General features: G+C 34.8%; 1 protein-coding gene across 1 annotated transcript; it reads right to left on the minus strand.

Moving 5' to 3' along the window:
• Positions 1-7,724: 7,724 nt before the first annotated feature.
• On the minus strand, positions 7,725-9,867 carry LOC134675200 (pyrokinin-1 receptor-like). Its single transcript, XM_063533409.1, has one exon. It carries the CDS (start codon positions 8,960-8,962, stop codon positions 7,877-7,879), a length of 1,086 nt encoding a protein of 361 aa, XP_063389479.1. The 5' UTR covers positions 8,963-9,867; the 3' UTR covers positions 7,725-7,876.
• Positions 9,868-12,115: the final 2,248 nt, after the last annotated feature.

The raw sequence follows: 12,115 nt of genomic DNA on the forward strand, positions 1-12,115 counted from the left end.
AGAATTTTACACGTTTAGATTTCAATAGCGCGATTTAGAACATGTTTGTGTTTAGTTCCTATATTTACCTTAGGTATACCATATCATGTATATATATTTTTATGATCAGCGGTAAAAACCCTTACATTTGATAGCTCAATAAATAAGATAGAAGGATTTATTTTCTTAGCACATTTTGTGAATCCTTATTCTACCAAAATAAGACTTGAACGCGTATGTTGCATATATATGTTAAATCGTCTTTCAAAGCTCTTCATTTTGAGGCCCCACTCGATAGGTTTGCAAGATTTTTTTTTTCTAAACATCACGCAATATCATGTATTATGTCCGCCATATTGATTTTATTATGACGTCACATAGCCTATGTTAGTCGGGATGACGTAAGGATTCTAATGATATATCATTTATCTAAATCAGTTAAGGCATTCAGAAGTTATGGTGGAATAAAGAAACTCACATACAAACATGAACCCTGAAAACAATACACTCTTTTTGTTTGGGCAGTCGTGTAATAAAATTTGCACCCGCAGACGAACTTCCATCCCCTTTTTAACCCCCTTAGGGGTTGAAATTCCAAAAACATTGCAATCACTTTTTTTTGCAATCGGCTATTATGCCTTTCTAAGAAGTTTCAAAACCATTTGTAATGGATTCAAACTTTCAACCCCTTTTTAACCCTGTTAGGGGTTGAACTTTACAAAACGCTGAAATTACTTTTCCTGTCTTCTAATAATATCCCTAAATACAAAGATTCAAGTCCCACACTCGAAAAAATGTTTGATATCCATACAAACTTTCAACCCCTTTTTCACCACCTTAGGGATTGAATTTTCAAAAACGCTGAAATTAGTTTTCTTGTATTTTAATAATACATCTTTTAACGAAGTTTCAAATTCGTAGCTCAAAAGAAAACTTTAACCCCATACAAACTTTCATCCCCTTTTTAACCATGTTAGGGGATGAATTTTACAAAACGCTGAAATTACTTTTATTGTCTTCTAATAATATCCCCAAATACAAAGATTCAAGTCCCGCGCTCGAAATTTTTTTTGATATCCATACAAACTTTCAACCCCTTTTTCACCACCTTGGGGGATGAATTTTCTAAAACGCTGAAACTAGTTTTCTTGTATTTGAATTTGATACTTATTTACAAAGTTTCAAGTTCCTAGCTTAAAATAAAATTTGCACCCAAAGACGAACTTTCATCCCCTTTTTAACCCCCTTAGGGGTTGAATTTCCAAAAACATTGCAATCACTTTTTTTGTAATCGGCTATTATGCCTTTCTACGAAGTTTCAAAGCATTTGTAATGGATTAAAATTTTCAACCCCTTTTTAACCCTGTTAGGGGATGAATTTTACAAAACGCTGAAATTACTTTTCCTGTCTTCTAATAATATCCCTAAATACAAAGATTCAAGTCCACCACTTGAAAATTTTTTTGATATGCATACAAACTTTCAACCCTTTTTTAACCACTTTAGGGGATGAATTTTCAAAAACGCTGTAATTAGTTTTCTTGTATTTTAATAATATATTTTTTTACGAAGTTTCAAATTCCTAGCTTAAAAGAAAACTTTAACCCCATACAAACTTTCATCCCCTTTTTAACCCCCTTAGGGGTTGAATTTCTCAAAATCGCTTCTTATCTCTTGTACACTTTATAAATGTAATCTGGTGTGCAAATTTTAACTTTCTGGCTTTTGTAGTTTCGGCTCTGCGTTGATGAATCAGTCAGTCAGTCAGTCAGTCAGGACACTTGCATTTATATAATTATATAGAAGATTGTATTAGATTCATAATTGCTACATATTTGCCGTAACTTATTTTTAAAATGTGTTTTTCAATTAAAAGACACATCAAGATTGTTTACCTAATTTCTAATGCTAAAAAAAACGAGTGTGTACTGTCTCTTCCGAAAATCGTTTTTTCCAGTTTGATATTTTTCCCATTCGCAATTTTTACCATTTTATTTTTTCTCGATAGCTTCCTTTCCCGAAAGCATTTCTAACCATTCGCATATTTTCTCATTAATTTTATTTTCCAATAGCTTATTATCCTCATAGAGTTTCTAACTATTCGCATAATTTGGATATGTATTCTTATTATAATATGCGGGACACTAACTAAAAAATAACTTATTTTTGTAAATCAATATCGTACAATATAATAAGTCCGTTCTGGCGCTCGCCGGCCGCTGCCGCGGCACGCTCGCTTCGCTCGCTCGGCTTCGCGCACTGTTTTGCTCGCAGTTCACCTAACACACTCCTCCTCGCTTCGCTCGTCGTCGCACCTATCTATTCCGTGATTGTATACAAATGAAATATTGTAGGAAATTATGCGAATGGTTAAAAAACCTATTAGAAAATTAAGCTATTGGAAAATTAAAATAATGGGAAAATATGCGAATGGTTAAATATGATTTCGGAAAAGGAAGCTATCGAGAAAAATTAAAATGGGAAAAATTGCGTATGGTAAAAATATCAATCCGGAAAAAACGATTTTCGGAAGAGACAGTACACACTCCGACTCGGGAAATGAATTAGAGATTAACTAGATACGATATAGTAAAGATATGTGACGTCCCACGGAAAAAGGTACCTTATGGCGGTTGACGCTTACGCTATTATTAACGCCGCTCCAGTATTATTGCGGCGCTATGCGACGTAAGCGCCGGCCACCATAATGTACCTTTTTCTGTGGAACGTCATATATCTTCACTATTTCATATCTAGTGAATATCTAATTCATTTCCCGAATCGCGGCGCCAGCCGCCATAAGGTACCTTTTGCAGTGGAACGTCACATATCTTTACTGTTTCATATCTAGTGAGTCTCTAATTCATTTCCCCAATCGAGCCGTTGGTCATTTGATACTCAAAGCTGACGGGCTAAGTAAATCTAGAGCTGTATAAATAGGATCAAAATGCGCTTGATTTTATTTTACCCTAGCCGCCCACAAATCAAAACTTGCTAAAACAATGTTGATTTGTCAGAGTAAATATTCAAAATACAATGAAATGGAAGGCCTTTTTATAGGTCTTTGGGTGGATTTACTTTAAAATACGTGAATACAGGCCATCGAAGCTAACTTTGCATCGAATTTGACGGTATAGAGCGTGGAAGTGTCATATAAACGTCATATTTTCATACAAAATTTAACATTTGATTACATTGCTGGATCGGTACGTAGCGTCAATGTTTACTTGTTGGACCAGTAATGTACGGTGAATTGTCAATGTCAGGTGACAATAGGGTATTTTCCTACGTACTAGTCAAATCAGTTACTTTTTTAGGTCTGTCAAAACGATTTGCTAATATGGAATTTATATGAAAATCGTGATGTCACGGTCAACTCACCTACTTTTTAGGGTTCCGTACCCAAAGGGTAAAACGGGACCCTATTACTAAGACTTCGCTGTCCGTCCGTCCGTCCGTCTGTCTGTCACCAGGCTAACCGTGATAGCTAGACAGTTGAAATTTTCACAGATGATTTATTTCTGTTGCCGCTATAACAACAAATAGTAAAAACAGAATAAAATAAAGATTTAAATGGGGCTCCCATACCACAAACGTGATTTTTGACCAAAGTTAAGCAACGTCGGGAGTGGTCAGTACTTGGATGGGTGACCGTTTTTTTTATGCTTTTTTTTTGTTTTTTTTTTTGCATTATGGTACGGAATCCTTCGTGCGTGAGTCCGACTCGCACTTGCCCGGTTTTTTTATATTTCTATCCGATTTATTAAATAGAACTTGTGTTTAAAAATAACTCCTATCTGTGTTTTTCTAATAATTATCTGGTTATTTCATGCATGGTGTAAAATAATTTATTTTAAATACAGCATAATACCCTATTGTCAGAGTGGTCAAACAGGGGTTTGACTTCCCCTGCCGACATTTATAAGCTACTTAATTATATTACGTACGTTGAATGTTGAATGAATATTAAAAAATCTTATTCTAAACGAGACGCGCCGTTTGCGTAAGTACGCAAGATATAGGATTACATGTGCTGCCGCGATAAATCAGGCTTGTTAGACTTATTTACGGGCTAGGGCGGTAAATACACATTGCCGAACCAATATGCTCCTTATTTGTTAAGCTTTAATTAAAGAGAGCTTTGTGACAATGCAACGTCAAAGTATTATTTACTTAATTCTGATAAATTAATGAGATACGATTATGCTTTTGTTTGTAGAAAAATAAGTAAATATACTTGGTCAAGCAGATCTTGTCAGTAGAAAAAGGCGGCAAATTTGAAATATAGGCCCGTAGGCCCGAAGGGATATCGTCCCATAAAAAATTTGAATTCCGCGCCTTTTTTTACTGACAAGATTTGCTTGACTAGCTATATAAAAAATCGCAAATAATTATGCTTAGGTATATCAGTAACATCTTAGTGGTCTTGTAGAGTCTTGTAAATGTGTCACATTTATAATATGGAATAAAAACCTAAGATGTATTTGGATGGATGCATGTGTATTATTCGATTTGTAAATAATAATGTTCCACTGGATAACTTACCCAAAAGTTTTAGTAGGTAGGCACTTGCCTTTGTGCAAGCAACTGCCGATGCCGTGCCGTTGGGTTGGACTTTGGCGTTCGCTGCTTAGATAATTTTGCAGCGTGGTACACACTATTGTATAAAAACACACATCGTTCTACTACTTATGTATGTATACATACTTAATAAGGTCGAATATTACTCCTTTTAAAATTCAAAATTCCTCAGACTTCCCCATCCTTCGCCATCTTAGCGCTGACTGTAATGTAATAATGACATCAAACTTACATTATCTTATCTTACACTATCTCCCTTTTAAAAAAGCACTTCGACGAGATTGGTAGCAAAATTAATATAAATGGTAATTTCAAAGGCCCAAGATATATTTTGGCATTGTCCAGGCCGGGCTGATTGAGAAAAACGGCCTTTTCTTACTGGGCTTTAGAAATACGGCCCTAGACGTCTGGGATAATACTCTTGGGGCATTTTTGTAAGCTTTTTGGCGATATCATTTGATATAGGTATTTATTAGAGTAAGACCAAAAAAGTCTGCAGCGATTTTGATAGCCCACGCAGTGCAAGTGGTTTTTAAAAGTCAAACTTCTATGAAATTATGACATATGAACAGAGCTCGGCGGGGGTGAGCTGTTTTCAGAGTTTGCACAACATGGACATGCCTTGTCATTCGATGGTATATGTGGTGAAATTTAATAACTAAAGAAATTATTTTATTTAATCTGCCTTTCCGCTACGATCTTTACGACGCCATTAAAACAAATGAATTTTATAGCAAGCTTTTTCAGTAAACCTCTTCAAATAATATGTATATCCATCCATATGCTACTATTAAAGTTTATTTGTACATAAGGCATTGTCATTTTAGTTTAATTATAATTAGTAAAGTTTTATTTTAATAATTCTTTCTAAGGTGTATCTATATTAATATACATATACACACGACACAAGTGACGTCAAAATGGCTCACCCCTGCCGAGCTCTGCATATGAATAACACTTGGCCATCATCCCAAACCAAAAATGAATTCTATTGTCATAAAAATAAAGAACTGGACAAGTGCGACTCGGATTAGCCCACCGAGGGTACCGTACTTTTTAGTATTGGTTGAAAATTTCAACTCTCTAGCTATCACGGTTCATGAGATACGGCCTGGTGACAGACAGACGGACAGCCGGACAGACGGATAGCAGAGTCTTAGGGTCCCGTTTTTACCGTTTGGGCACGGAATCCTAAAAAAATGATGCACCTGCACTTGTTTAGAAAATTCTCATTCAGTTGTATCAAGTATTCTGACCCACTTTTCTACAAACCTTTACAGTGATCCTAAACACAAACAGATTATAATAGTTGAGGGCGGTTTGCGGTAGTAATCTAGGGTTAGGGAAATCCGCCTCGCGAGGCAAATGACACGCGCGAGCTCGCGATTTATACACAATTTAATACTATCGGATATATTTTAATGTAATAGTTAGCAATTTAAATTAAGGGTACAAAGGAGCCTAAGATGGTCGCGTTTTATCGACCATCTATAACAAGTAAGGTACCTGTACCAAATAAGGCCCGGTTCTTCTAAAATTTCATACTTTTGTAAGTGTGAATGGATTCAAATTGCGTCCATCCATTTCTGCTAGTAGGTACTATAGACAAAACAGCAAGTTCGTATTAAATATAAGATAGCTAAAAAAAAACGATGGGCCTTATTTTGGTGCAGGTATATGCCTTACCTGTAAAAGTGCGAGAGTGACACATGACCCAATAGATGAGAAAACTGTAATCATTATATTATACGCATAGAACTAAGTGTATGGCAAGTATATTTAATTAATAAAATATATTTAAGTAATTTTCATGTCTGGTTTAACCTTTTTTAAACCTTTTGTCATATTCTAATACGTCACGCATACGCCATCGACATTGCTACTTGAAACTAGCAGGGTAGGAAATATAAACTATACTTTGAAATTATAAAGGTTACAACGCTTATAAGCGTTCTTGGCTGTGTGTATGACAACTTACATTGTCATCTTCCAAGGATTTTGGCCAAAACAAGGTATAAAATGTACTTATTGAAATAAAACACTCGTCTTGGTATAAACAATATGTTTAATATACCATCACATAAAACAGGCAGTGTCATTCATAGAACATGGAATTGATACTGATATATACATACATATATATTTGGTAACTATAATATTTTGAAATATATATTTACGTTAAAGATCTTTTGCAACGCACATTTACATTTTATAATTTTACAAATACTTTTGGTAGGATATGCTAAACTTTTGTCAAAATAACTTTAAAAGATAAAAAGTTTGTATTAAAAAGTAAAATAAAATTATTGAATGAAATAATTATTCGGTAAATGGACTACTTAGTATATTTACCTCTCACGTCGGGCCCTATAACAAGCCTTAATTACTTCAAGCCTCTTTTGGTTGGACTTTTAAAAATAATTAGTAAAGGGCCTTATTACCATTTTAATAACTAAAATGTTACAATTTTAAATAATAACCTAATGTGCTAAACTTCCAAAATAGGCCTACAAATATTATATTTTACGTGCTTAACAGCTACTCCGTATAAAAATGAACTGTCACAGAGGAACCATCAATAGACGAGAGAGGTATGCTAAGCAAAAAAAGTATGTTTTTTTAACATTACAGTTTAACAATACGGTTCCGTTTTTTTGCAAAATATTCCTATCTGCTAAAATTTTACAATCGCAACAACTCAAAAAAATATATCTGAAAAAGCTTTTCAAGCCAAAACTGTAATAAAATACATACATTTTAATTTGTCTATAAGTCTGTATAAATGCATTGTTTTACTTGGCACACCGCCAACGCACCATACTTTACTAATACGCATAGTCTTCCTATTCTAGAAGATCCTATTTGCATACAAAATTGCTTGTACATAAGCCCTTCTGAAATATCGAGACAAAAACTAAATTCGCTTGACCACAACTTTTAGGAAACACATGTGACACTGTTTTCTTAGTTAACTCAGATAAGTAATTCCAGAGGAAAACGGAAAATACGAAGTTTATTACTTTAGTAATAATTATTTGATGATATTATCGTCATGATAATATATATATATTCAGTACTTTAAAAATATTATTATATTAAGTTTAATATATGAACAGAAGCCTTAGTGAAGTTTTCATGTTGATTCGACTTTTGCGAGTCTATATGTATATTCAATTGACTATCAAGATTTTGCAGTAAGTTTCAAAGTATACATTTAAAACCCCTCAGTAATCTGTATTCGAAAATGAAATTATCAAATTATCAATCCATTACTAAAAGTTGTGATCTAGACTTCATAAAAAAACTAACTCTACCCTTACACAAAACTTTCTTTACTTTTAAAGTCGTATACAAATATATTTTTGCTCTCCCTATCTTGGACCGGTACACAGACAAACCTATTCTTGCCTTCACTCTTCTCTGTTACATCTAGGGTTATAGAATACACGTTATTTGTCTTAACATCTAGGTTCAATATTTGTATCTGTTTATTGTTCTCATTGGCAGTGTCTTCGTCTTGGCAGTTATTCTCGTGTACTTCTACTTCTACTTTATTATCGTTAAGTTCATTCATTGCTGATATGAACTGCATGCTATTGCGTCTTGTGTTTACGACATTGATAATTTCTCCTACTTTTAACTGTTGGACATTAGACTCTGGTTCTTTTTTCTTCTTACTGTCTTTAATGATATTCTTTTGCGAGCTTGTCCTATTACTGTATCTCCTCCAGAAAGAATCAGAATTGTGATGGCTGCTAGAAAATCCAGTTGAGGTAGTCGTATTAAATGTATCTCGCCTTTGCATATTCTCTCTCAAGCTCCTCCCACAATTCATCAACTTGTTTATTCTCAACAGCTTGACGAACCCCTCTCTAAACTTCGACGACATCAAATTGTACAATATCGGGTTTATCGCGGAATTCAAATACAGCATTACTCTACAAAAATACAAAAGTATATAATACCCATCTATACCTAACGACATTATTGTCTCGGGTGGAAATACTATGATCCACAGTGTAAGAGCCTTGAAAGGCAGTAAGCAAAGGAAGAATGATAAGACGACAGTTCCCAGCATTAAGATGACTTGTTTCCTGTATCTTAGAACGTTGTTTGTGTTGTTGTTGTTTTTGGTGTTCTGTGCGATGATGACGGGGTTCTCCATGAGGTTTTTGGCGATGACGCTATAGAGGACGAGAAGAACGCCCAGGGGTACGATGAAGAAGACAGCGATGGTGAGGATGAAGAAGAGGGCAGACCAGAAGGTGTCGGCCTGGGTGAGGCACACGGGGTGCTCCGAGCCGTCTTCGTACACCTCGTAGGTGAAGGTAGCCACGCGAAGGATGGGGCTGTGAACATACAGTATCGATGTAATTATTCTTGATAAGTTTATGCTTTTCATATTTATAAGTTTCTTATTAATTAATAAGGGATTCAGGGGATTTTTTATTAGTTATTAGTAGATTTTGATTACACATTTTCACATTCCCTTAGGTAATTAAATTTCTGGCAAATTATGCTGTGCAATCATAGATTGATAGGCTTGTATGTGCAAATAAAATCATGCCTTTGATTCCGATCTCCGGTCAGAAATTTAATTAATTTAATAAATAACACAACTTATGAAGAACATCTTTAATTCTTTCCAAAAACTCCTTAAACTACGACAATATTTTTAATTTTAGCGAGATTGTCTCTAATTAGCTAGTTTATTTACAATATTAAGTCTAGCCTCAGCAAAAACAAAATTATGCTAATTTTTAAAGCTACTCAGTAAAACAAAGTTCCTACTTGGATTAAAACTAAAGACGGTTACACCTTTGTTAAACTGAGGTAGTGTTTCATCTCGACGCAAAGAGGCCTCGGAGTCTCAAAATTACATTTCTTCGGGATTATTTTTGTTCTCGAGGGACTTTAGATATTACATGCGTGTAGGCAAATTTACTTTGTTGCTACAACTACCTTGTTTAGATGTAATTTATATGATTTATGATTCAATTAAGTTAACATTTTATGTGAGAAAATATCGAGGGGATGAAAAAGACTGTTGAATACCACAATATCGAGTTCCCTGTAGAATTTAAATAAATACTGTTTAGGAACTTAGGTAGGTAGTTTAACATAAAATGTGATGTGAGATAATAATAAAAGTGGTTACCTATTGCAACTTGGAAACATTATTTGTCCGATATTTCATTTGCCATTTGATCATGTTGTATGTGCTTGTATTTCTGTTTTCATTTGTGTATTGTCTTTTTTTATTGAGGTGTGCAATAAAGATTATTTGTATTGTAATGTACTGTTTTGTATTGTATCATTTGATCAAACGTGATTTTTCTAAAAACTGTGGAATTTTACAATAATCACAAATTGAACCTAACCTAATCCAATGGCACCTACAATATGACTATGTCTTTTTTTATTTTATTCTTTTTTTTCAAACAATCAGATAAAATATACTTTGTCTGTTTATGAAAGGACTGTCTCATTTCAAACATAGACAGAGAAAATCATACTATCTTTGTCTTATACTAGTACTAGCACCCAAAAGAAAAGGATGAGTATAGTTTTCTTGTTCTTAATTACTGACAAATTTGGTTTGACCAACTATAATTTCGAAGTTACAATATGATACCTACCGGTATAATAAGTATTTTTTGAGAAAACTCCCATAAGCTTTTTATAAAAACAGGCAGCCCATACATAGCATCGGTATCCAGTTAAGTGGCAGCCGCCATTGTCCCAGTGATAATTTACTGATATGATAACGTCCATTGTTCCAACGCGGTAAATCGCCCCCTTAAGATTAGAGGAAGCGTAAATTGCGACCGAAACCGCATACATTGCTTGTATCAGAGATTAGTAAATAATTGAAACCATCAATTTCTCTGTCAAGTTTTGTTCTATAACATTTAAAACTTTCGCGTTTCATTTATTTATTTATTTACAATAACAATATAGGTAGGCTTGGGTACCTACCTATATTGTTATTGTAAATAAATAAATACCTTAAACGCACTAGTGCTCGACATGATATAATGCCTAATAAATAGAGACACCTTGCTGTCACCTCTATTGACAATGACTTAAGTTTCAAGATGACATACTGGGAGTTGCTGTGTTTCCCCTTTGGATTGCTAGGCTTAGCCGCTGAGCGTTTTGAAACTTTTGAACACATACTAAATCATATTTACATTACAACCGCGAAATTATTTTGTTACCTTCGTTTACCGACGTTTCCACACAGGAGATTTCGGGGTTGGTCCCATAGTAAAAGTTGCTCAGTAAGTATAATCCCAAAACCTCCCTGGCAACCGGAATGCGCTTCTTTTTTGGCCAACCTGTATTAGTTCTTATTTCTGGCTTGTCTCTTTAAGTTAACAATGGATCCGGTAAAGGAGCCCCTCATCGTAAGAACAACGTATGAAACACTGAGAAATTACACAAAGTCTAGTCTATGTGTATTGCAATAAGGTTGAAAACTGAATGACCTTCTTCTGAATTTAATACATATAGATTTAGAAAGTTGGTTGTATTTGTTTAAGAAATTTACATATACTTATAAAGTATAAGTTGCGGTTTCTGTACAATGATATTTAGTTCAAGTGTTAAAGGGCCAATATTAACGGCTCAATTAAAACTAGAGAAGACAATGAGAATAGTGGATTCACAATAAATAAGTACAGTTGGCAAAACTATTCGGTTAGCACCCCTGCATTCATATTTATACGCAGGGGTGCTAATACCTAGTTTTGCTGACTGTACACTTTTCCTGCAGACTTTTCTTGGTTTAACTCTAGATGCTCCCATAATCATTGAGATAGGAAGCGCAACTGCTCGTTGTAGTAGCCAAGATGATAATCGTGCAAAACAATAATTTTTAAGAAAAAAAAACCGACTTCTATGGGGCCCGGTGAAAGATTATGGTAGATGGTGCACTATGTAGAAAAGGAGGTAAAACCAGTACTTTCTAGTAGCATTTCGTTTCCGTAAGGGTCGTAGTTCTAGCCTAACCTAACGCACTTCTCTGATAGCAGTTCGGTTCTGTGAGCATTGCAATTCGTAGTTCTAGCCTAACCAAACCCACTTTTCTAGTAGCATTTCGTTTCTGTAAGTCTCACAGTTCTAACCAAACCTAACCCAATTTGTTCGATTCTGTGAGGATCGCAGTTCAAACCTAACCTAACTCACTTAACGGCGCATGCAATAGTGTTGAGTCGCTCACTCGCGAGGCACCTCATTTGTACCACTCATTTTGTTAATTTGTCGCAGTACTTCATACCGCAAAAATGTCTTACTTCACTCCTCTATTCATTTTACTCATTTACTCGCGCGCATCACAAACACCTCTTGCCACACAAATCATTCACACACTTCAAATTTCAAAAAACTCTTATCCTTTCAAATACTCATACACTCCTCACAACTTGCAAAAGAGTGGCACGAGGCGCTAGGTCCTCGCATGCTCGCGCCCTTCAAAACTCAAAATGTCTCAAATGAAGAAACGAGTAATGGCCCACACTGTCAACTGCCGAACTACAAACCTTATTGCAAC

The sequence above is a fragment of the Cydia fagiglandana genome, chromosome 21 (assembly GCF_963556715.1).
Source record: "Cydia fagiglandana chromosome 21, ilCydFagi1.1, whole genome shotgun sequence".
Taxonomy (NCBI): Eukaryota; Metazoa; Arthropoda; class Insecta; order Lepidoptera; family Tortricidae; genus Cydia; species Cydia fagiglandana.

What these genes read in the sequence shown, in the direction of transcription:
- LOC134675200 (XM_063533409.1), bottom strand. Translation starts at nt 8,962, where the DNA reads ATGAAAAGCATAAACTTATCAAGAATAATTACATCGATACTGTATGTT.